This window comes from Glycine soja, chromosome 13 (genome assembly GCF_004193775.1).
Source record: "Glycine soja cultivar W05 chromosome 13, ASM419377v2, whole genome shotgun sequence".
Classification (NCBI taxonomy): Eukaryota; Viridiplantae; Streptophyta; class Magnoliopsida; order Fabales; family Fabaceae; genus Glycine; species Glycine soja.
The window spans coordinates 10066863-10091950 of NC_041014.1; the positions used below are offsets into that span (position 1 = coordinate 10066863).

General features: G+C 33.5%; 2 protein-coding genes and 1 pseudogene across 2 annotated transcripts; 1 reads left to right on the top strand and 2 right to left on the bottom strand.

Moving 5' to 3' along the window:
* The first annotated feature begins 5183 nt into the window (after positions 1-5183).
* LOC114381558 lies at positions 5184-11055 on the top strand (annotated as a pseudogene).
* Positions 11056-15847: 4792 nt separating this feature from the next.
* On the bottom strand, positions 15848-17210 carry LOC114381559 (protein MAIN-LIKE 1-like). The gene is made up of 3 exons (XM_028340832.1): positions 16986-17210; positions 16202-16872; positions 15848-16109 (listed from the first exon to the last, which is right to left on the bottom strand). Exons 1-3 carry the CDS (start codon positions 17208-17210, stop codon positions 15848-15850), a joined length of 1158 nt encoding a protein of 385 aa, XP_028196633.1.
* A 6994-nt stretch (positions 17211-24204) lies between these two features.
* On the bottom strand, positions 24205-24822 carry LOC114381560. Its single transcript, XM_028340833.1, has one exon. The coding sequence runs from the start codon at positions 24820-24822 to the stop codon at positions 24205-24207; it is 618 nt and encodes a 205-aa protein (XP_028196634.1).
* Between the last annotated feature and the right edge of the window lie 266 nt (positions 24823-25088).

Consider the following 25088-nt stretch of genomic DNA (forward strand, 5'->3'; position numbering starts at 1 on the left):
AGCCACTTCTTTTGCTAGCTTACCAACTTGAATTTCTAGACTTTTAAATGCTTGTTGAGTAGATTTAGCTGATTCCTTGAATTGCATCAACAAATTATCCAGATTAGAACTTCTTTCTTCTTCATGTTGATTGTAGGGTTGTAACTCTTGCTCCCACTGACAATTTTCCATGGAGTAGCTCTTGCCAACACGAATTTCCTGATTTTGCGTTGAGTTTTGATTGGCTTTAGAGCTAGCATGGTATGCCACGAATTCCGTAAACATACTCTCAAGATTAAGAGTTGTTTCTTCTTCATATTGATTGTAAGGGTGTAACTTTTTTCCCCACCAAGAGTTTTTCATGGAGTAGAGATGACAGTTGCCATTGAAATGCTCTCCTCCACAAAAATCACAATTTACCGATGGTGAGTGACTGACCCTTGATCATGCGTTGTCAAGATACTCAATCCACCTCTTAAAAAGATATTCAATATTTAAAATGTCTTCCATGGATCAAGTTCTTCTGAGGTTCCACCCTGCAAGCATAGACTCAAAAGAATTTATTTTTTTAAAAATAAAATAAAATAAAATAAAAGTGAAAAGATGAAAATTGATTACTTTAAAATTGGAATATGCAACAACCAAGTACGAAGAACAAAGTCACCGGCAACAACACCAAAAACTTGTTAACTCATTGGTAAGTGCACCAAATTGTCTCAAGTAGTAAAGTACTCGGAAGTCCGAGTGTCGAATCCATAGGGACTTTGTTTGTACTTAGTTTGATGCAAACCCAATTTACAAGCAAGAGATAAGGAATTTAAAATAATAGGTACAAAAATATTAGAGATAAGATAAAGATCTAAAAGAAAAGATAAAAGATTTAAATTAAAAGATGATAAAGATAAAAAAGTAGAAGATAAAAAAGATAAAATAATAAAAGTAAAAGATAAGAAAAAATAGAAGATTAAGATGAAGATAAAGAAAGATAAATTCAGACTGTGATAATGTTTGACCTAGTATGCCTTATTTGCTTAAGATGTATTATTTTAGATTTTTCTTTATCAATTTGGTAAAATTTTTCTTACCAACATTTGTTAGAATACTTTACCATGATGTCTCACGATGACAAACCTATTTTACCTATCTATCTCCCAAATGCCTTTGCAAAGACTCAATAGATAAAATGCATGAAGTTTTAATTCTAGATGTTTGCTTTGATGCATAGGCATAATGCAGTCACTCTATGTCTAGCAATGATTTTATCAAGATACTCATTCCTTTTAGTTCTATTAGAAATTACCATCTGTCGAGCGACTAATCCCTAAAACTGATGCATGTAAGACTTTCCTTGTATTTCTATTAAGGATTACCCTCTGTCGAGCACCTAACCCCTAAAGATGATGCAAGGATGAATGATACGTGAAATTAAAATAAGAAAGGATAATAGGAAAGAAAACACATGTTTGCATTGATAAATATGAAGTGTACAATACATCTTTTGACTTTTTAGGCCTGTCAGACCATAACTAAGGGTTTAACCTCTCATAGTCATAAGAGGCCTTACACTTGAAAAGTGGTTTAGAAACTGATGGGAGAAGGGATGGAAAAAGGACATAAAAAGAAAGATTTTCCCTACTAGAGATACTCAGGCTTAGGATGTATTCATTAGAGAGCTCTGAGTCTCCTGAGTGGTCTCTTCTCTCCTTGGCTTGACTTCTTTTTATAGTTGTTGGAGTGGACTTGGGCCTGATGCCAAAAATCTTTCTTATTCATATTTTTTATATTTTCTAGATCTTTTTCACTTTTAATCCCTCCTTTTCATATCTGTAAATCATAAATAAGAAAAATATCAATTCCTAACATTTAAGTCAAAAATAACTGTTAAATAAATATTTTTAAAGATATTTTTAATATATTTTTATTATAAAAAATAGTTCATATTTAACAGTTACCACCGAACTTCACCCACTAGCACTCCTAACCTTGCCTCCTAAAATACTATGAACTATAATAGTTGAATCAATTTGTAGTTCAACATCAAGGAAACTTTTAGTTTAAGTAAGTCACATACCTATCAATGCTCCCCAAAGCTTAGGTTTAATGATAACAAATTTTCTATTCGAGAATTTAATTAGTCATCTTTAGATATTTCTTTTTAATCATGTTATTTTTCTCGAACTTAATAACTTATGTAAGTCGGTGTAATGTTTGTATTTGCTGTTTGGTTTTTTCAAAATTTATAGTGTTTATTTTTCTTTTTGAATAAATATGCAAATAATTTGTATATTTAAGTAATTTATATAGACGTTATTACCAAGTGCATAAATCAATTGACACGTTGTTATTTTAACTTAACTAACTAATGTTATCAAGTTCAAGTTTTAGGTATGTATTTATATTAAATATTTGAAGAAAAAATTATGTCATTCGTAGTGATCTTGCTCGAGACTTGACCACGATTGCATCCCATAGAGAATATATGTGGTCTTTAAAAAAAATTAAGATTGATGACTATACATTGACAATGTCAAATAATTTTACATTGTTATTTAATCGCAAGTCATCATTGATATGACTTTTAAAATGACCATTGTAAAAATTAATAAACTTATTGTACATGATAGTTTGCGATAGGAAAATGATGATATAATTTTTTTTTATACTATCTGTAGATAATCTTTTTTTTAAGACCAAATGATTTATTTGGTCATGTATCTTTTTTTTTTGTTCAATATGATCTTTTAACTTTAAAAAAATCCATTTTGATCCTTTATGTTTTTTTAAAAGGATCAAAATGGTTCTTTTGTTCGTGCAAACTTAACTCTGTCAATAAAATAAATATATTGACAGCTAAAAATCATCACAAAATATAAGTTGTTTTCCCTTTCATCATCCTCCTCCCTCATTTTCTGCCATCTTCATCTCCAACTCAACATACACTACTAAAAAAAATGAATTTTTACAACATACCTTTGACGACGGTCGCGACAAAACCGTCTTAGTAGGATAGGCGATGACATTTTTATAAATATAAACGCTTCTAGAATGACGGTTACTTATAAGACCATCTTAATAAGCTAGGTTGTGGCCTTTTTGAAATTAACTAGAAGTTATTTAAAACAGTTTCATTGCAAAACCATCTAAGAAAACATGGATACAAAAACGGTTTTTGAAAACCGTCTTTAAGTTTAAATATATATCATGCACTCATCACTCGTGCTCATTACTTTCATTTCAATTTCACTCTCTCCCTCTGTTTCTCTCTCCGAATGTCGTGCCTCTCCTCTCCCTCCAGCGTCGACGCCTCCTCCCACTTTGTTTATTAGGTACAATACAGTCCCCTTTGGTTTCCAACTTGAACTTCAAAATTTGGGCTCTTCTAAGCAAAAAACTCTACTCGCAAATCTGGGTTTTTTTTTTCAAATCTTAAATGTTACTTGATGAGTTGCAGGTGCAAAAGCAAAGAGAGTGAAAGTGGTGAAGGGAGATTTTATTCCTGTGGCTAATGTGGGAGCTTCCCAAAACAAAATTCTTGCTGACATAAGCAACTTACCCCAACAACCAAAGCAACACATCTTTGTTGACCACCATCTCGGGGTATATAGATTATACCTAGAAACATAAAAAAAAACATTTTTATTTTAATTTACTTTTCAAGTATTTGAGATTTATAAATGGTTCTGAAAAATTTATGCTTTGGGGTTTTGAATTTTACTATGTCTTATGGTTATTGTTATCTTGTGTTTTTCTGTGATTATAGCATTTAAGTTCTTATACTTGTTATGAATTGCAGGTTATGATAGTAAGGTTAATGGTCTAGTCTTGTGAACATACATCTGAATTTTGTCTGAGTTTATTTAACTTTCAATGTTGAAAAAATTGTTTATAGCTTAAATGTTTTTGTTTTTTGTTACTTGATTCTATTGTTAAATAGTGATGGAAACTTTTCCCTATTTCTATTGCTTTGTTTTATGATTGTAGGCAGACTTTTCTAGTAGAGGATGTATGGAATGTTAACTATGGAAAAGGTTGCACAAGCTCAAGCACATAACACTTTTTTATATAGGTATATATGTGACCCTTGGTTTTCTGTTTGAATTCTTCTGTCAGAAAGTTGAATGTGCAATGGAGAGAACAATGGGATGATAATTTTAAGGATAATTATTTTCTTTGTATTGATGTCTCCTTTGGTAGTTTGTTGTGTTGTATATCTTATGTATGTATATTGGACTTCTATTTATCCAGTTGCATCTAGAGTCCTGTACTAACTATTCATCTTGTTATTTGTTAGTCTAAATAGAACAAGGTTATTGCACAAGTGAATCTTTTATACCATTGATCAGTAACTGGAGGGAGAACATGCAGTTCTCATATGGAGTAATGAACATAACAACGTGATTAGTAAGATGTTAATTTTTAATGCATTAAGCTAGCTATTGATTTTTACATTTTTTCTTTATTGTATTTGAATTTATGTTTTATGATAATCTAAACATACTTGATTTTTCATTGTCAATTTGAATCATTTTAGGCTGTCTCACTCTCAGAAATCATGACTGCTAAGAAGCCATTAAGTCTCATTTGCAATTTTCTAGTCTATAACCTAGTTGAGTAGAGTTACCTTCTATGGTTGAGTTATATTCTTAGTTCTCAATTGCATTGTGTATATTTTCTCTGTTATTTTGCAAATAGGGTAATAGTCATTTTAGTTCCTAAAAACATGCAGTTGTATATATTGTGTAATACCATAAAATTCTTGACTTTTAAAAACCATTTGTAACTGCATACCAACTGCCTAATTTTGTACTTTTTATGTTTTCTCTTTGTTTACATGAGACTTTTATCTTTGTTATAGTTCTAATATTTATGCCACTATTAAGAATATGTGTATTATTAATGTGCTTATATGCACATTTTTCATGTTAAATTAGATGTGGAAGATACATAGAATAGCTTCACCGTTGATTAAAAAAATCATATCCCTAATGAGTTATCATGTACACACTTATAATACCCACTTGTTTAATGCAACGTTCTTACATTTGTCGCATTTTGTTTTCATATTTTATTTCCCCTCTCGTTCAACATTTGACCAACTTCTGCCACTTGTGGCTATGAGGTAAATTGGATATAATGTTACATATAATCGTTTATTTTCTTCTATTTAAGCACTGATTATATGGTGATCACCATTTCACCATTTACACCATGTTGGAACCCTAGAATTTAGAATTGTTGCTAAGCCTGTATCTAGAATACAGGATGCATTAGCAAGGGACCTTAACTCCTACTTCTTTCTAGCTTCTTGCACTGGCATTGACACATGCAAACATGAAGTGAGTGAAATGATATACACCCTTTGGCCTATGTTTTCTTTACATTCTATGGACATTCATGTACTCATGGAATGCTCAATGTGAGACATATAAACTGTTGGAACAAGTGGCCTCGGAATAATTAAGAAGGGGGGGGGGGTTGAATTAATTATGAACGTGTCTTGACTAATTAAAAATTTATCCTTCTTAATGTTACTAGATTCAATTAGGCTTTACTACTAAATTATGAGAAAGTAAAGAATAGAAACAATAACTTAGACAAAAGTGAAGCGGAAATAAAAAGTACACAACGAAAAAGTAAAGAGCGTAGGGAAGAAGAAAGCAAACACAAGTTTTATACTGGTTTGACAACGACCCGTGCCTATATCCAGTCCTCAAGCAACCTCTTGAGATTTCCTTTCTTTGTAAAAATCCTTTACAAGCAAAGAGCCACAAAGGATGTACCCTCCCTTGTTCTCTTTGAACAACCAAGTAGATGTACCCTCTACTTGAAGCGAATCACAAAGGATGTACCCTCCTTTGTATTCACTATTACAACCAAGAAGCTACCCGCTTCTTACACAGAATTCTTAGACAGTTAGTTCTTTGAATTCAGTGTTTGGGAAAAGAATTCTCAGACGGTTAGTTCTTTGAATTCTTTGTTTGGGGAATCAAAAGAATTCTCAGACGGTTAGTTCTTTGAATTATTTTGGCAAGAAGGAGAAGGAAAGAAGAAGAAGAGAACAAAACAGAAGGATAGCACAGTTTTTGTTTTTGCAGAATTTTCCTTTCTTCAAGGAAAGATTGAACAAAAACTTAGAATGAATTTGGCAAAGGTTTTGCAAGAGAAAAGCATTGGAAAGTTCTGTGTAATCAAATGTGTTTTTGTGTTATTGTATATTTAAAATGCGTGCCAAGGTCTTATATTTATAGAACCTTGATACCTTTTGAGAAAACCATGTTAAGAGTTATAACTCTTAATATTTTCTTCAAAAACATTCACTGGTAATTGATTACCATAATGGTGTAATCGATTACACAATGTATTTTATGAAAAGTTGTGACTCTTCACAATTGGATTTGAATTCCAACATTCAAATTCACTTGTAATCGATTACTAATATAGTGTAATCGATTACATTATTTGAAAATCATTTTGGAACATTGCAAAGCACTGAAACCAGTTTGAAAACCATCCTGGTCACTGGTAATCGATTACTACCAAATGGTAATCGATTACTAGAGAGTAAAAACTCTGGTAACTTAGAAGATTTCAGAAAATCCTTTTTAAAACAAAAAATGTGCTATTTGATGTTTTTTTTCGAAAAATACTTTTTACTACCTACTTTGACTTGGCTTGATGCTTCTTGATTTCTTCATTTGATTCTTGAATCTTTGAGTGGAATCTTGAATGCTTGATTCTTTAATCTTGAAACAACTCTTTGAGCTTTGGCATCATCAAAACATCTTGGTGAATCATCATGGTAGCTTTGCTTCCACATAAACTTATGCAGAAGTTTTTCTAGTGAAATGCCTACTCATTTTTATTTCATGTCAACAAATTTATTGTGAGGTAGTTAACAATGGTGGATTGCCTCGAGAGCCTTACCAATTCAAAGTCGCATATGACAAGCTTGTAATTGCATCAGGATCTGAGCCTTTAACTTTTGGTATCAAGGGAGTAAAGGAAAAATGCTTTTTTCCTACACAAAGTGAACCATGCTCAAGAAATAAGGAAGAGACTTCTCCTTAATCTGATGCTTTCTCAAGAAATAAGGAAAATGCATCACATCTATATGTCATTCACATATTCTATTCTGAGTTCTCTTTATTTTCTCCTCTAATTCACTTTTAATCTTTCTTTTTCTTTTAATATTATTCTTCAGCAGGAGCCATTTAAAGTTGTTATACATCATTATATTTGCAATTGTTTCACTTTGTTTGTATTAATAACTCTGCAGTTGTCATTTTCTTGCTGAAGCCTACATGCTAAGAACATTTTCATGTAACAGACATATCAAAAGAAGAAAAGAAATGCCTTCTGCACTGTGTAGTTATTGGAGGTGGCCCTACAAGAGTGGAATTTACTCGTGAATTGAGTGATTTCATCATGAGAGATGTTCAAGAGTGTTAGACAAGTGGCCTCAGATATCTTAAGAAGGGGGGTTGAATTAAGATATTCCAAACTACTTCCCTAATTAAAAATCTATTTCACTTTCTATTCAAGTTATAAATTCCCTTAACAATGAACTTCTTAAATATTGATTCAATTAAAACAATTTGAATATGAATATAAAGCAATAATAAATAAAGGAGTTTAAGGGAAAAGAAAGTGCAAACTCAAATTTATACTGGTTCGGCCACACCCTTGTGCCTACGTCCAGTCCCCAAGCAACCCGCTTGAGATTTCCACTATCTTGTAAATTCCTTTTACAAGTTCTAAACACACAAGGACAATCCTTCCTTTGTGTTTAGAATTCTTTTACAACAAGAGACTCTTGGTCTCTTAATCCCTTAGAGAATTAGAAGGAGAAGAAGAATGAATCTCTCTAGAAAGAGATAGATTTTACAGATTGAGCACTCAAATAATTCCTTAATGAATTGCAATTGAATTGGCCAAGGAATTCTTAAGAGGATAAAATGATTTTGCTCTTTGAGAGGATAAACACTTGTTGTTCTGAAAAACTCTGAGCAAATTCGTGTTATAAGTCACATATATATAGACCATTGGTGGTCATGAAAAAGCCCTTTGAGAAGTTGTGACTCTTAGAAAGATTTTACTGAAAATCTTGTTTGGTAATCGATTACAAGATTTGTGTAATCAATTACAGCTTTTAAAATTTGAATTAAAACGTTTATTAACTGTTGGTAATCGATTATCAAAATTGTGTAATCGATTACACAGTCTAAATTTTGAATTCAAATTTTTAGTAGCTGTTGTAAAGCATATTTGGCCACTGGTAATCGATTACATCCTCTGGTAATCGATTACCAGAGAGTAAATCCTTTGAAAAACACTTTTTAATTTAAAATACTTGGTCAAACCTTTTGCTAATTCAATTAGGAATTCCCTTCCTAATATACTAGTGATCATCTTGATGTTGTGACTTGTATTCTTGAAGTACTGTCTTGAAGTTAAACTTGAAAAGCCCATTTGCATCAATTGCATCATATCATCATGATCATCATCAAAACACCAAAGGCATTTGCATCTACAAAGAGCACTATATTCATGTCAAAGATTACATTCACGTCACACTCATTGAGGTTCCTAGGACCTAGCTAAATTCACTTCCATATAGGAAAGCCTATTGTGTGAGTTGAGGTTAAAATCGGTATACTTAACCATTATGATGACTTTTTATGATTAGGCAAATGAGATATTGTCATGCTTTAATGTTAGTGTACGACAATATGCAATAAAGCACTTAACAAAGTGATGTAACTCCATGTAGAGCTTGTAGGCCTTGGATCTTCTTCATCAATAGATTCTTTTGCTTCTTAAGGATCAATGGCAGTGGAATGGAGAAGGAGAAAAGGTGATTGGAGACGCCACTTCAAGGAGAAGATGAGTCAAGAACAAGCTCACCACCATAGGAAGTCATGCTTGAAGGTGGGAAAAGATGAGTGGATGGAAAGGGAGAGAAGGGGCATGAAATTAATGAGGTCTGAACTTTGAAGTATAATTTCTTCTCAAATGATAAAATTTGAAAAAATATATACACAAGGTCTCTATTTATAGCCTAAGTGTCACACAAAATTGGAGGAAAATTTCAATTTCTATTCAAATTTCACTTGAATTTGAATTTGAATTTGTGGAGCCAAATTTGAAGCCAAAATTTCACTAATTATGATTAGTGAATTTTAGCTATGGTTCAACCCACTAATCCAAGATCAAGTCCAAGATTCTCTACTAAGTGTGCTTAAGTGTCATGAGACATGTAAAGCATGAAGGACATGCACAAAGTGTGACTATATGATGTGGCAATGAGGTGTAACAAACAAATGCTCACCTCTCCCCTAGGATGGTTCAAAATTTAATTGGATTGGGCTTCTCCCAATTCAATTAAATTTCTCTCCCAACACACACATCAAATAATATACTTAATGCATGTGAAATTACAAAACTACCCTTAATACAAAAACTAGTCTAAGTGCCTTAAAATACAAGGACTGAAAAATCCTACATTACTAGGGTACCCTCTCTACACTATGCAACCTTAAATACAAGGCCTAAAAATAATAAAACTCTAATCTAATATGTACAAAGATAAGTGAGCTCATATTTAGCTCATGGACCCAAAATCCATCCTAAGGCTCATGAGAATCCTAGGACCTTCTCCTACATCTCTAGCTCAATCTTCTTGGAGTCTCCTAACTATGATTTTGGTTATGGGTCCCATCCTTGGAAGGATTGTATCATAAAGGTAAACCTTTTGAGTTTTGACCATATATTTTAATCTATATAGATTAGCAACTAGCTCATGGTTTTAACTTTCAAGTTTAGGCCTGATACAGTCAATGTTTGTTATATCAGTTGAGGGTCCGTCTTATGTGGGGTGTAGTGAAGATGGTGCATCTCAAAAAGATAATTTTGAGTGAGGGAAAAAAAGTTCCTTATGGCCTCTTGGTTTGGTCCACAGGGGTTGGTGCTTCTTAGTTTGTGAAAACAATAGATCTTCCTAAATCTCAAGGTGGAATGTATGTGTGCTGCCTAAAAATAAAAAACATTGTTGGTCAATTGTGATCTCCATTTAATTGATGTTGTTGATTGATGCAGAATTGGTGTAGATGATTGGTTGCATGTTCCCTCAATGGAAGATGCCTTTTCCCTTGGAGATTGTGCTGGTTTTCTTGAACACATTGGAAGACTTGTGCTTCTAGCTCTAGCTCAGGTTAGCCTTTACCTATTTCATTTCTACTAAATGATATCGATAAAGTGACCAAGAAAACAACCAAATAAAGTTAAACCTTTGGTGATCTATAATGTCCTTGTATCCAATGAGAAAAATTCCAAAGAGGATATAATGGATGTACTTGCCAATTGCAGTTGACATCTATTTATGTATACTCCGGAGCACGGAATGATATAAACATCTTCCTGAGTGCCCTCTTGGTAGTTGCTCAGGAGGCCTACTGTGGATGTGTTTGGATATACTTTAAAACCACGTTGAACGAAAAAATCACACTTTCCAAAGCAATTATGTTGTAGCTTTCGTGTGAGTCTTTTGGCATTGGTTTCATCTAATTCCCTAACACACACGCAATATATATTGCTATGTACTATCTATTTGTAGTGTTAAATTGTTCATGTGACATTGTGCACATAAAAAATAGTAGTTACCACCAACTAGGCATTCTAGTCACAATACATTTCCATAAAGTATATTCCACTCTATGCTGAAAAAACTAGCATCAAGAGTCGTTCATGTCCCATGAACTTACCAATATGTATTTGGTTTATTACAGGTTGCTGGGGAATCAAAATGGAGGCAAGGCTTATTCTGCAAAAGACAATGTCTATTATAGGTTTCTGGAATATGATTCCCTTATTTTTAAATTTTGACCTTTGAGGGTATCAAATTGGGTAGTGGGTGTAATGGCTTTAGCTCTAGTATTAATTAATTGGGTAATGGGTGATTGCATGTGCTTTGAACCACTATAGGTGAATTTTGTAATTTACTTCTAATCAGGTCCTATGATGCCGACAATGGATTCCTTGCTAGTGTTATGAATAAAAGTAAGATGTTTAATTTTTTTATGATAATAATTTTATTATTTTAATTTTTTTAAGAAAATACATTTTAAGATGGTTTTTAGAAAACCATGTTAGAATCCAAAATTTTTACAATAAGTTAAGGTAGTATATAATTCAGTTGTATATATATATATATATTATTCTCTTTAAAAGTAAAAATAAACCAATTAAATTCTGTAAAAATGTACCCAAAAAAATAACTTCTATAAAAGCACTGTTTTTTTGTTTTTGTTAAATAAAATTACTTAATTTTAATATTTTTAAATTGCGGTTCATTCGACTTCGTCATTTCTTATTTGTACTATTCAATTTAAGTATGTTTTTAATTTCTAAAAATGTGATATTATTTTTTAAATTTAATCTTTATTTAAATTTTATTCATATTTAATCCTTCAACACTATAATAAAAAAGCACGTGTTTTCGCTTCTAATAAAGGTTTAAAATCCATTGTTTTTATTAAATGAAATGGTTAAAAGGTTAAATAAGAAACAAATTGAAAATTCCAACATTTTAGAAAATAAAATATATTTAAAAGTATTTTTGTTTCTACGTTGACTACAACAGTTAAAATATTTTAACCCTCCTACTAACAACTAGCATCAAAATGTTTAGGTCTTTGAGTTTGAGGTGCAATCATGAAGAGTACAGAGTTATTTTAGCATGCTTGAAAATGTAAGGTGAAAAATTTAGGATATATTTTTACTTCAAGGAAAAAAAAAGTGTTTCAGGTGAGAATGCATTCAATTTTCAAGAGATTAGAAAAGAAAAAGAACAAAATTATCGGTTAACAAAGATCCATGATTACTTTCATACCTTGAAAAAATTGATAATGTTTTGCTTCAAGACAAGAGCACATATGTTTTACTAAGATTTATGAAGAATGTTATTTGGCACAAGAAAGGTTATTGCGTTCACGAATGTTAATCATTCACATGTCCCTTTGTTTCACAGTTAAAACGCACTAAACAAATGAAAAAAACGAAAACATAATTGATGAGTAAACGCAAACAGTTAGCCACTACTAAGCCCCTTTTGATTGATTTGTGTCTGCCATTATTTATTCTATGAAATCCATTCATTAGGTTTTGTCATTTTTCATAAAATGTATAACCACAATTTTTCTTTAAAAGCCGTTGTGTCCCAGAACACTGCTATTATTCATCGGTAGATTTTGACAAGTTATTTTGTCACAAGTTATTTTGTCACTATCGTACAAATAAATTGTTTTTGGATTTTTTTTCCTGTTATTTTTTCTTTTACACTTAACATATTTTTTATAATTTTAATATTATTTTTACATATAACTTAGGATTGACAATCCATAAGATCAATCCTTATAAGTTCATACAAATTATTCATTCAATCCGTGTTTATCTATATGGATGAATCAATTGAGCTAATAAACCAATTATGTTAAAAAATAATTAATATCTTTATATATAATGCTAAAATTTTTAATGTATATTTAATATATATAAGTTTACATAATAAATTTTGTAACAATTAATTTTGATCTAATAATGTATTTTTTTTATATATATAAAATTTAAATAAAAATTATAGGTTTAATAAAAATTTATGTATGTAAAAAAATACATTATTAGATCAAAATTAATTTTTACAAAATTTATTATGTAAACTTATATGTGTATTAAATATACATTATAAATTTTAGTGTTATATATAGCGGTGTTAATTATTTTTTAATATAATTGGCATATTAGCTCAATTGATTAGAGTGTCGTATTAATAATGCAAAAGTCACAAGTTTGAGACCTGCATGAACCATTAACTTCTATGCTCAACAAAGCAACACCTTACTAACGACTTTACACTTTCTTAAGGTTTCACACCAGGCCTCTGTTAGCCCATATTTTTTATGAGCTAAAAATATGCTCTAAATACGCATTAGATGTCGTCTTGAATTTTGAAGCGTATTAAAGAGCAAGAAGCTTGCCAGATTCTGTTGAATCGAAAAGAAATAAGAGTCTATTGAAAAGGATTCACAGGTTCAAGGAAGTATTTACAAAATACAAGGCTAAGACAAGAAAGAGGGCTTCGAACCATTGGGCGAATCGAGCTGGCATATGGTCGAATCGAAGTCAAGGCAACAAGATTTCTGGACTTAGCGCAATTTCTGACAAAACTTCACAAAATTAGTTCGACTTCGAGCAATATGGATAACCGTTCTAAGGAGCAGTTATGTGCATGCAAGGTGTACGTAGCAGGACACTTGGCATTAGGATAGTGTTCGACCGTTAGGGCAGTTTATTTTCGAATGTCTATATATAGCAGTTCTTTAGGCAGATTTCGAGGTCGCAAATCATTTCTACAAATCCTTATACACTCAAAGTACCCAGTGCAGAGAGAAACGAGTACGCAAGGAGAATGTATGATTGTGAACCATTTTAAGTTTATGTAAACTTTACATTTCAAGTGCAATGCAATTTACGTTTCACTTTATAATTCCTGCCTTTTAAATGGTTCATTCGATCGAATGAACTCGCTAATCCTTTAAATTCTGCAATTTACCTTTCCCTTGTCAAGTTACTTCCAGCATTTCGATTCTGTCAAAGAATTTTACTTTCTGCAAATCTCAAACCAGTGAATGTTTTTTGCAATGATGAACATTAAAGGCTTTACATTTAATGCAAACACACAAATGACATGCTCCTGAGATTCACTAGTTGATCTCGCAAGCAATTAACTTAGACTAGCGATTGTTTACCAAATTTCAGCGTAAACAGCCTCCTAACTACTCCTTGTAATTTTCCTAACTACTCTATATTCTTAAACAACTTTATACCAGACATCTCCTAAGAACTACAACAAGGGCGAAAGTCTCTCTTTATTCGTAACGAAAGTAACAACATGATAGGTTGTCAAGCAGTTTAACAAGGCATGATTGGAAGATGATCAGCGCATAACAAGATTAACACTCGATTGACTAGGAGGCAATAATTTTAAATTAAGAAGGATGTATTAACCAGGCTTTGATACCACTAAATGTGAAACTCTCTACCCTGATATACATATTTATATAATAAAATATATAGAAATGCAGAATTACATAAAACAATTTTATTCAATAAACATAAAAGAGTTCACGTGATTAAAAGTTTCATATTCGTGTCAATCACCAAATTAAAATCTTATCAATTAAGGGTATGAAAACATATTTGACTCAAAACAAGGATATTCAAAACTCTAGAGAATGAACTAAAGACTCAACATGTGAAAAAAAATAATAAATATGGGTTCATATGGATTGGCAATCCATATAAGCTATACATAATGGTATTTTTGGTTTTTTCCTCTCACTGCCGGATGTATGAGGAAATTTGTTAGGTGCAGGAAGAAAATTCCATTGTTTTCCCTTAAAAAACTCATAAGTAGAGGAGTGTTGCTAGGTGCACCCAGCATTCTTAAAAAATGGCAAAATTGCCCTTGCTTGGTTTTCCTCTTACGAATCAAGTTGATTCGGAAGTCTCTTACGGATCAACTTGATCCGTAAGATGAAAAATAATTATAATATACTTTAAAGATACAACATATTTATTTATAATATAATTAAATCTATTTTTTTATTTTATTAATTATAATATATTTATAAATATTGATTTATTATAAATAATTAATTTTTTAATATATTTTTTAAAATAAATTTGTTTAGAAGATGATATTAAAATACTTACTCAGTCCCATTATAATTATTGTTTAAGGTTATTTTATACATATTAATAAAAATCAATAAATACATAAAAGATAATATTATAAAGAATTAATCATATCATTATTAATATTATAAAGAATATAAAAATAATAATTAGTATTATATTAAAAATTAAAATACTAACTACTTTATAATACATTTTTTTTACATGATCATTAGTATAAGTGGGAAAATAGTAATTATAAGAGAATTTAAAAATATTAGTACGTTATATAAGATCTTAGATAACGAATGATGTCCATTTTTTGTTTAATTTTTTTTACACCCTTTTCAACTTCTTTATTTCAATTATATTTAAAGTTATATTTTAAATTATTTTTTATTATTTGGTAAACTAAGTTAACTAGACCATTTTAATAACACGTGTGTATATAGACACAAATGGAATACACAATCAATGAAAATAAATAAAACCAACAATACTCATGAAATGAGTTCATGTACAATATCTGTACATACAAGGAATATCAATGTAAAATATGTACATAAACTACGCCTGATCAGTGCGCCGCCTGCGTCTACACCTAACGTATACTAAATGGTCCCGTGTCACACTCCTGGCCAATCTGAGGCATTCTTCGATCACCTCATGTGTCGATGAGCCAGGCGTGACCACCCCTAGACTCAGATGGCACTCCAACCTCTCAACAATGTCATCACAAACTTCCTGTTACATACAAAACAAACTAATTACACAAATTATTATGCAAATATTGAGGTAAATGACATAAATTATTAGTATTACTTACCACTGCATGTCTGGGCTCCTCCGCAGATGTCGACGATGCTCCTGGCTCCAGCACGCGAGGGATATCCGTCTGCGGGGCCTGAGGGACGACTCGGGGCTGCGGGGCGTGACCATGGGGCAGAGGATCTAATGCGTGGCCTGATGTTATGAAAGGATGGGAGATGCGGAAGAACCAGTCGATGTAGTCACTGGAACACGCCCCTGGCACAACGCACACCTCACCTACAGGTACAATATGATCCTCGTAGTGCATCCACCTGTCGTGTATATCATCATACGAGACCCATGAATTGACAGGAGGAGCAGGAATGGTCTACATGTAGCCAAACTGCCGCATGACCCTCTCTGGTCGGTAATAAACAGCAACAGACCCCCAGCGCAAGAGACCGGAATAACATGATTTGACGTGGAAGTCCCGGACCTCCTGATGCTCCCCATAAGGGATCCAACAGACATCCAGAATTCGGAGTCGGTCCAGGCGCTCCCTGTACAACGGCGTGCGAATGCTCTTCACGGTCTTAGTCCTAATCAGCGGTGGACTCCACGACCAAGGGAAAGTGCTCGTAAATCCAGCACTACAGATGTAACATTCAAATTATAAACATTAATAATGAAAGTGTAACAAAATTTAAAGTTGAACATTGTTTAGCCTGAATGAATGAAAAACATATTTGTTACCTGCAGTAGTGTGATGTAACCACCAAGCTGTCGACTGTGGCTCATAGATGCATCGTTCAGCTGGTCGTACATATGAACCAAAGCAGCCACTCCCCAGGTGTACCTCTCTGTCATAATGAGGTCACGAAGGGCCTTCAAGTAGACAACATGGACATTGGTTGCACTCTTGTTAGCAAACAGAGTGCAACCCAGTAGGTGAAAAAGATATGCGCGAGCCGCAACTGTCCAATGACCTGCCTGGCATCGGCGCTGATATATATCACGTACCCATTGCAGGCGTACATACGGTCCGTGACACTGGACTGTCTTAGCCTTAGCAGACTCTGGAGAGACCATTAACAAGTCCACCAGCATTTGAACCGCATCGTCCACGTGCAATGGCTCAAATGCGTGTAAGTCACCAATAACGGGAAGATGGAGAAGAGAGGAGACGTCGTCCAATGTGACGGTGAGCTCTCCCACCGGGAGATGGAAACTAGACGTCTCCCGGTGCCACCGCTCCACAAACGTGGACAAAAGTCCCCGATCGTTGGTGTCTACCGAACACGCGATCAGAGGACTTAGTCTTGTACCAGCAATAAGTCCCTCAATGGCAGGGACAGACCTGCCTAAACTGTGGACCTTCCTCCCATGAGAGGATAGCTTCAATTCAAGACGCTCCTAAATTGAAGTATAAAGGAACGCAAAATTCGTTAAAATTATCATTTAAAGGAAAACTAATTTCAATCATAAAGTATAATTTACAAGTAACTAAAAATAACTAGTATAAATACCTCTCCCGTCCATACGCTGCAAGCAACGTGATCCGCATACGCTGTTAACACGGATGGGTCGCTCGGACCACCCGGAAATCCCTGATGCTGATCCTCAGCCGCCTCTGCGCCTACATCCGCTGGAATGTCCGCAGGAATGTCCTTCACAACAGCTAGTACCTCCATCGGGTCATCTTGAACATCTGGCGCAGGGATGACTGGCTCATCGACGTGATCCGTAGTCATAGCGACTCGCTGCCTCCGTGCGGATGCAATAGGCCGTCGACGCTGCGGAGCATCATCAAAATCATCATGATCTCATCTGCCCACACCTCTACTAGTGACCTGACCTAAGGCACGACCTAATCCTCTAGTCCTAACCATGATCTGCAAATGAGTACCGCAAAATTCATCACTCATTTCATTTTCTCAAATTTCAAGCATTTGGTTAACTCAATTCAATTACTCTAATGACCACTTGTTGTTTTATCATATGTTTTACTTATTAGAGAGAAACTTGCTGAGCTTTATGAATCTGACAAACAATGGTCAACAGCATCTCAAATGCTTAGTGGTATTGACCTTGATTCAGGAAGGTGTTGTTTTGTGTTTTGTTCTATTTTTATAATTGACCAAAGCTAGAATAGAACCCATTAGAGGATTGAGTGAAGGAATAAAATAGCTAACTTGAACAAGTGCAGAAGAAGACTTAAATTCTTACTAAAATGTACAAATTTGGATGACTCTAATAGAAGTAACCCACTACTTTAAACTAATTCAATTGCCATAACATGTTCACTTCATTATGATATCAATGTCAATTCCCTCCCTTGTTGGCTACCACAACTAGGACCATTCCTTGTTATACTGCTTGTGACAATTCCATCTAAGAACAATATATATTAATATATAGAACAATATTGATGTTCAGTCTGAAATAGAAATAAGAACAGCTAGTAAAAGTTGCAATCATTATAGGATTTGGATTAATTGTTTTCCTAACCCTCATAAAACTTTCTCTCTAAATGTTTTCTATATACACTAATTGATTGTCCTTATAGCATTCTATCTAGAAATAATCCACATTGACCAATATGTTTTTGTTGACCAGTTCTATAAAAAGCTAATAATGCCAGTCCTAAATATGTTGTGAACGTTGAAATTGAAGTTAGTAGTGTGACCACCGGATAATGATTCATGAAGGAATGATGTGTGTGGATAAACGAAATAGAATCAAACCAGGATTGATGTGTTTGATGTGTGTGGATAAACAAAAATTAGAAATTAATGCTAAGATAGTGTTTGATGTGTGTGGATAAACGAAATAGAATCAAAATATACCATTTCTCAACACAATATTGTGTTTTGTTCTATTTTTATAATTCACCAAAGCTAGAATAGAACCCATTGGTTATGTTCCATTTTGTAACTTCTATTCTAATATGTTTACCAAATGCTACCTAAGAGTGTAACACTTACCAAAATATGATTGGATTCCTAGGAATCAGCATTTAGGACTGTGGAAGGTGTTGGTGGGGGTGGCATCTTTGTGCCCGTGCTTACTCTAGTTGTGATTTTTATCTTTGTAATAATGAGACTAGTTTTACTAGCAATATTTGGTTTGGAATATTTGGATAATTTCATACAAGCACTACCTATCTCTTGGAATTTTTTAAATGAAGTAATTCATGCTAATCATTCAACGCCAATGGGTATTGTTGATGTATTTTTTTTTGTAGGGTGGATCACATCAGTCCGAAAGTAGCATCACATGTGGATCCACTAGGATTTTTATAACTCGTTGTAATTATAATACCTTTGGTACTCTTTTATTAATATATATATATATATATATATATATATATATATATATATATATATATATATATATATATATATATATATATATATATATATATATCCTATTTTGCTGATAAAAAAAATGTTAATCAATATATACTATTTGGATAATTCCCTAAAAAAGGATATATCTATATACATAGAAAATTTTATAGACCCATAAATGTAATCACTGATGTGTGTTTTATTCTATTCATCATATAAGGGGGAGCATCCTAACTAATATGTATGTCTACCAAAAAGGGATATTAGGTGCTAATCGGGACAAGATTTTTTTCTAATGTGTCCAAGAAACAACCAAAAAAAGCTAATTAAAGGGGGAGCATTGTCAGTAATTACAATGTTCAAGTTCAACAATATTGAAACAACCAAAAACAAAATAAGGCAAGCAAACCTAATTAAAGGGGGAGCATTGATTTGGTATTTTTTCAATTAAAATGAAACTGTTACTTTTACGGATCAAGTGATCCGTAAACTGTTTTTTAGTATTTACGGATCACCTGACCCGTAAGAGTCTTACGGATCAGGTGATCCGTAAATACTAAAAAACAGTTTACAGATCACTTGATCCGTAAGCCTCTTCCGGATCAACTTGATCCGTAAGAGGCTTGCTTACGAATCAGGTGATCTGTAAACAGCCCAGCAACTTCCCGATAGCGGTTTTCGTCATCGTCGACAACAATGGTGGAAGAAGAAGAAACGCGAAGGAGAAACGTACCTCGAAGAAGAAGCATAAATGCAAAGAAGAAGCTTTCCACTTGATCCCGGCAACAATGGCGGCAACGAAGATGAGGAAGAAGCAGAAACGCGAAGAAGAAGACTTCACTTGGGAAGAAGAGGCAGCGCGAAGAAGAAGAAGAACAAAGAAGATGCAGAATGAAGCAGAAGAAGCAGAACCGTCCGAGGAAGGAAGAAGAAGAAGCAGGTGCGGGAGAGAGAGGCGAGAGTTATTTTTTTTAAAAAATCTTGAGGGGCTTTTATGTCTTTTCCCACAAATTGCTGGGTGCACCAGCAAAACTATTGGGTGCACCTAGCAGCACTCTAAGCAGAGTTTCCAATGTTTGGGCCACCCTTCGTTGGTTTTGTGTAATAGTAACATTGGGCTTATTGAATTCATGTGTCCCCAAATTCTAGTCCATAAAAAATAAAGGACAATTGCTTTGTATATTCCCCAAATTACTTATTGCACTTTTCATATTACTTCCAAAATGATTATTTTTTACTCTTTTCATATTACTCTTAGAATAATTTCTGGAAATAATATGAAAAGTGTAGGAAATAATTCAGGAAGTAGAGAAAAAAAAAACACCCAAAATAAAGGTATTCTCGTTTGAGGTTCAACCTAAACTTTAGTTATTAACATTTTGTAACAATAAAATTAGAATTACACATATTTTATCATTTAGCTAATCACAATTTTAAAACAATACATAAATACAACTTTGATGGGAATTTCATCCTATGTAATTATTGTATTAGTTTATTAGAGTATTTTTGTAAAGTTGATTTTGGTATTAACAAATTTTAACTGTTTTTTAAGGATTTTTTTTTTTTACCGTTTTAAACTTAACTGGAATGTGTGTTCAAATTTGAGTTAGATAACCTACGTTAAAAATGGCTGTCATAGTAAACACATATTTCAATGCGAAAAATACATATGACAACAATAAACACAGATAATGCAGAAACTCTAAGTTTGCTTAGTTCTTTCAAAGTAAAATCCTGAACTTTGGATAAACTTTTTAAAACATGAAGGATTTTATTTTACCACGAGACCATTATCATAAATCAGATTTATACATATGTCACAAATATCTCAAATCAAAAGGTGAGAATATAGACTTTTCTCAAAATCTCTATTTAAGACATCGGTCAATCATGTTGGACCTTGGGAGACTAACTCCAACACTTAGATAATTTATCTAAGAGTGTATTTTATCAAAAGAATGTATTTTATTCTGCATAAAACAATATTTTTGCAGCAACCCCATAAGGGTACTTTAAAATGCTCGCAATCTTGATTTTTAAAAATACAACTTCACCAAAATATGTCAACACACATGCAACAACTTTATAACTTGAAAACGTGTTTGACAAGTCCAAAAATTATTTTTATGCAATATGTGAATCACAATTATGTTAAAAAAAAAACAAACTAAAAAGCACTTTGTCAACTCTCCGTAAACATGGAAATGGACGCTTTAACTCAAAAAGAATTAAAAAGTATGTAGGTTGATTGCACAGTAAAGGTAAAAAAAAAAAAGAAATTCACATAACTAATAATTCTTCTTGGCCAAATTAATCACATGTTCATGAACTAGTTGGTAATTTTTAATTAAAGGCACATTTAAAAAGTAATTAAAAAAACCTAATTAAAAATAACAAATAGTTCAAGAACCTGCATATTAGTGTTAACCTCTCCTTGAATTTATCATTATTGGAGTTTAAGTATATATTTTTCTTAACTCCACTCCTATTAAATTACCTAAGTACTTAAAAATAACATTTTCAATTTCGCAATTTAGGTTTGTAATAGCTTGAGATAAGCTAAAGTTGAGTATGTGAAAAGATTGCATGAGCAAGTGAAGGCTCAAATTGCAAAGAAGAATAAAAGATATTCCAAGCAAGCCAATAAGAACAGGAAGAAAGTGGTACTTGAATCGAGTGATTGGGTTTGGGTACACACGAGGAAGGAGAGGTTCCCTAAACAAAGGAAGTCCAAACTTCAACCTAGAGGAGACAAACCTTTCCAAGTACTAGAGAGGATCAATGACAATGCTTACAAAATCGGTATTCCAGGTGAGTATGGAGTAAGTTCTTCATTTAATGTTGTTGCCTTGACTCCATTTGTTGCAAGTGATGATTCTGAACATTTGAGGGCAAATGCTTTCCAAGAAGGAAGGAATGATGAGAATCCTAAAACTGCCCAAATACGGGGACCTATGACCAGGAGTAGGACCAAACAGTCAGTGCATACCCTCCAACAAATGGTAGCAGACATACTTAACAAGGCCCAAGTGAAGAAGGATGAAGGCTAGAGGCAGAGGAACTACTAAGAATATTAATTGTTGCTGAAGGCCCAAACTAATTTGAAGGCCCATGTCAAATATGTTCTTTTTTATATTTTTATTTTTTCCGTTGTCATTTTGGCCAAACTGATTTGAAGGCCCATGTCTATTTCTATTTTTTTTTTTGTTCAGATACACTATATGTATTGATTTTCGTTTTCAATAGAAGCACTTTTGGAATTTGATAAAATTTTGTGAGAACTTCTCTCTGGGTTCCTCACTGAACCAATCTCAGAATTATCAAAGTAATCCTTGTGACATCTACCCTGACTTATCTTCTCTCTCTGGAAGTGGCGTCATCCAAACTCTGTGACCTGTATCAAGCGATCTACTCCTAGTAAGGATCACATCAGTATATTATCTTGGGCTAATTACATGATGTATATTATTATGTAACTATGGTATTTAGGATAATTGTAAATCCTTGTTTTCATTACTCTCAACATATAAGTCTTTTCTGGGTATTTCAAACACATGGATTCCATCATATCCCCCGTTTGTCTCCTCTCTCAACAAGGTATCAGAGCAATGAATTAGAGAAGGAACTTGCATAGTTAAGATAACAAATCAGACAGCTATTACTAAAACAATAACCTAAAGTTTTTCACCATTTTGGGGTGATGTGTTGTGCCTACTCCTTGCAATCTTTTCAACCAAATGCTTTCTTCTATTATTCACAAAAAATACCTCAGTCTGTTTTATTTCCTTACAGATTACTCGACCTCTTTCCTCTTTAAGCCTATTACCGGAGTTGTGTCTTGAACAGTAATAAGTATGAGGACTTAATCACTGTAAATAATAGGTTCTTCCTCAAAGACAACATTCCTTGTGTTCTCTTCCTTCCCAAACTCAGCTTCCTCAAGAAATCTTGCATTTCCCGTATCGAAAAAGGATCTTAAGGTGGGATTGTAAAATTTATAGCCCTGAGAGCGTTCAACATAGCCAACAAAGTAGCAGCTAATTGTTCTTGAGTCCAGCTTTCTTTCATGTGGCCTATAAGGGCGTGCCTCAGCTGGACAACCCCAAATATGCAAATGTTTGATGCTTGGCCTTTTACGTCCAAAGTTCATAAGGGGTTTTGTTAACTACTTTACTTGGCACCCTATTAAGGATGTAAACTGCGGTCTTTAAGGCTTCTCCCCAAAGTGACTTTGGGAAAGAAGAATGACTAATCATACTTCTCACCATATCCTTAAGAGTTTGGTTTCTTCATTCTGCTACACCATTCATGCTAGGTTTGCCTAACATAGTGTATTATGGAACAATTCCACACTCTTTGAGGAAAAGCGCAAAAGGTCCTGGACGTTGTTCTCCTGATCCATCATATCTGTCATAGTACTCACCACCACGGTCAGATTTGACAGCCTTAATTTTCTTTCCAAGTTAAAGTTCAACCTTGGCCTTGAAAGTCTTAAAAACGTCTAGGAATTGAGACTTCTGATGCATCAAATATAGGTAACCGTATCTAGAGTAGTCATCTATGAACGTAATGAAATATTGTTGTTCATTCCATGAAGTTGTAGGAAAAGGACCACAAATGTTTGTATGCACTAGTTCTAAGACGTCTTTAGCTCTTTCGACACCTAATTTCCTTATGTTTGTTTATTTTCCCTTTATGCATTCAACACAAACCTCAAAGTCCGATAAATTCAAAGGGTCAAGAATTTCATCCAACATAAGTCTTTGAATTCTCTGTTGAGAGATATGGCCTAATTGCTTATGCCATAAGGTGGCTGGATTCTCATTCAACTTTTGTTTTGTACCATGTGAACTTATTTGCAGTATTTCATTATAGGAACTAACAACATCAAGCATGTAAAGATTATCAATTAAAGAACCAGAACCAACCATATTTGAATTTTGGTAGAGACTAACTTTATTATTTCCAAATGAACAAGAAAATCCAAATTTGTCCAAACTAGAAATAGAAATCAAATTCCCTCTAAAAACAGTACAACAAAAGTCTCAAATAAATCCAAATAAAATCTAATTTTTAACTGTAATGTAAAAGTTTCAATAGCTTCCACTGTAACCTTCTTGCCATCACCCATAAAGATGAACCTTTCATCATCACTTGGCAGTCGGCTCCATAGACAACCCTGCATAGTCATACTTATGTGAGTAGTAGCACCAGAATCTACCCACCAAGTATCTTTAGGTACAAAAGCCAAATTAACTTCAGAACAAACTAGAGTAAGAAATTTATCTTTCTTCACACGCCATGCGGCATACTTGGGACACTTTTTCTTCATGTGTCTTGACTTCTTGCAGAAGTAACAGGTAAATTCCTCATCCTTCTTTTGTTTCTTTTGCTAAGAAGTCTCTTCCGCAACATCCTTAGTCTTCTTCCTTTTCTTATTGTGAGCACTTTCAGTCCTATCTCTCTGCAGCCTCTCCTCCTCTTGCACACAGTGAGATATAAGCTCATTGAGGGACCATTTGTCCTTCTGAGTGTTATAGCTCACTTTGAATTGTCCAAAGTGTGCAGGAAGCGAGATCAAAACCAAGTGCACGAACAGGTCTTCACCAAGCTCTAACTTAAGTGACTTGAGTTTCGATGCGAGATTGGATATCTCCATAATGTACTCCCTTATGTTCCCTTTGCCTTTATACTTCATGGAGATGATTTTATCCAAAAGGTTACTCGTCTCCGCTTTTTCATTTTTGGCAAAGTATTGCTTAATTTTCTCAAGAAATTTCTTTGCACTTTGACCCTCAGAAATAGAGCCCCAAAACGCCTCTGGAATAGAGCGTTTCATGATCATAAGGCACATTCGGTTGGACCGATCCCACTTCTCAATTTTTACCTCATTAGAGGTTTCCGGAGTGGCAATGGGTCGTTCCGTCCTTAGTGCCAAGTCCAAATCTATACAGCCAAGAACAATTTCTACGGCTTCCTTCCAGGCCTTAAAATTTGTCTCATTCAGCATTGAGATAGAATTCACTTGGGCAATAACATTTGTAGCACTAACAATATTAATTAAAGAGAGAACAAAAATTAATAACATGTTCACAAATAATCAAGCAAGTCATATAAAGTATATATAACAAGACATGCAAATATTTCCCATAACAGATCCATCACTAGATACCCAACACAACATTAATTCTAGTCTTTGGACAGAGAAATTAATTTGTAATTGGTACTCTCAATGCAATGATCAAATATTGACAATTAGTTCTGTCAAATAATAAC

Bases quoted from the DNA above. Each gene is read 5' to 3' on its own strand.
- LOC114381560 (XM_028340833.1), bottom strand. From the start codon at position 24,822: ATGCTGAATGAGACAAATTTTAAGGCCTGGAAGGAAGCCGTAGAAATT.
- LOC114381559 (XM_028340832.1), bottom strand. From the start codon at position 17,210: ATGACTACGGATCACGTCGATGAGCCAGTCATCCCTGCGCCAGATGTT. The intron at 16,873-16,985 runs GTATTTATACTA...ACTTCAATTTAG, and splicing joins GCAGCGTATGGACGGGAGAG to GAGCGTCTTGAATTGAAGCT. The intron at 16,110-16,201 runs GTTTTTCATTCA...TTACATCTGTAG, and splicing joins CTACTGCAGGTAACAAATAT to TGCTGGATTTACGAGCACTT.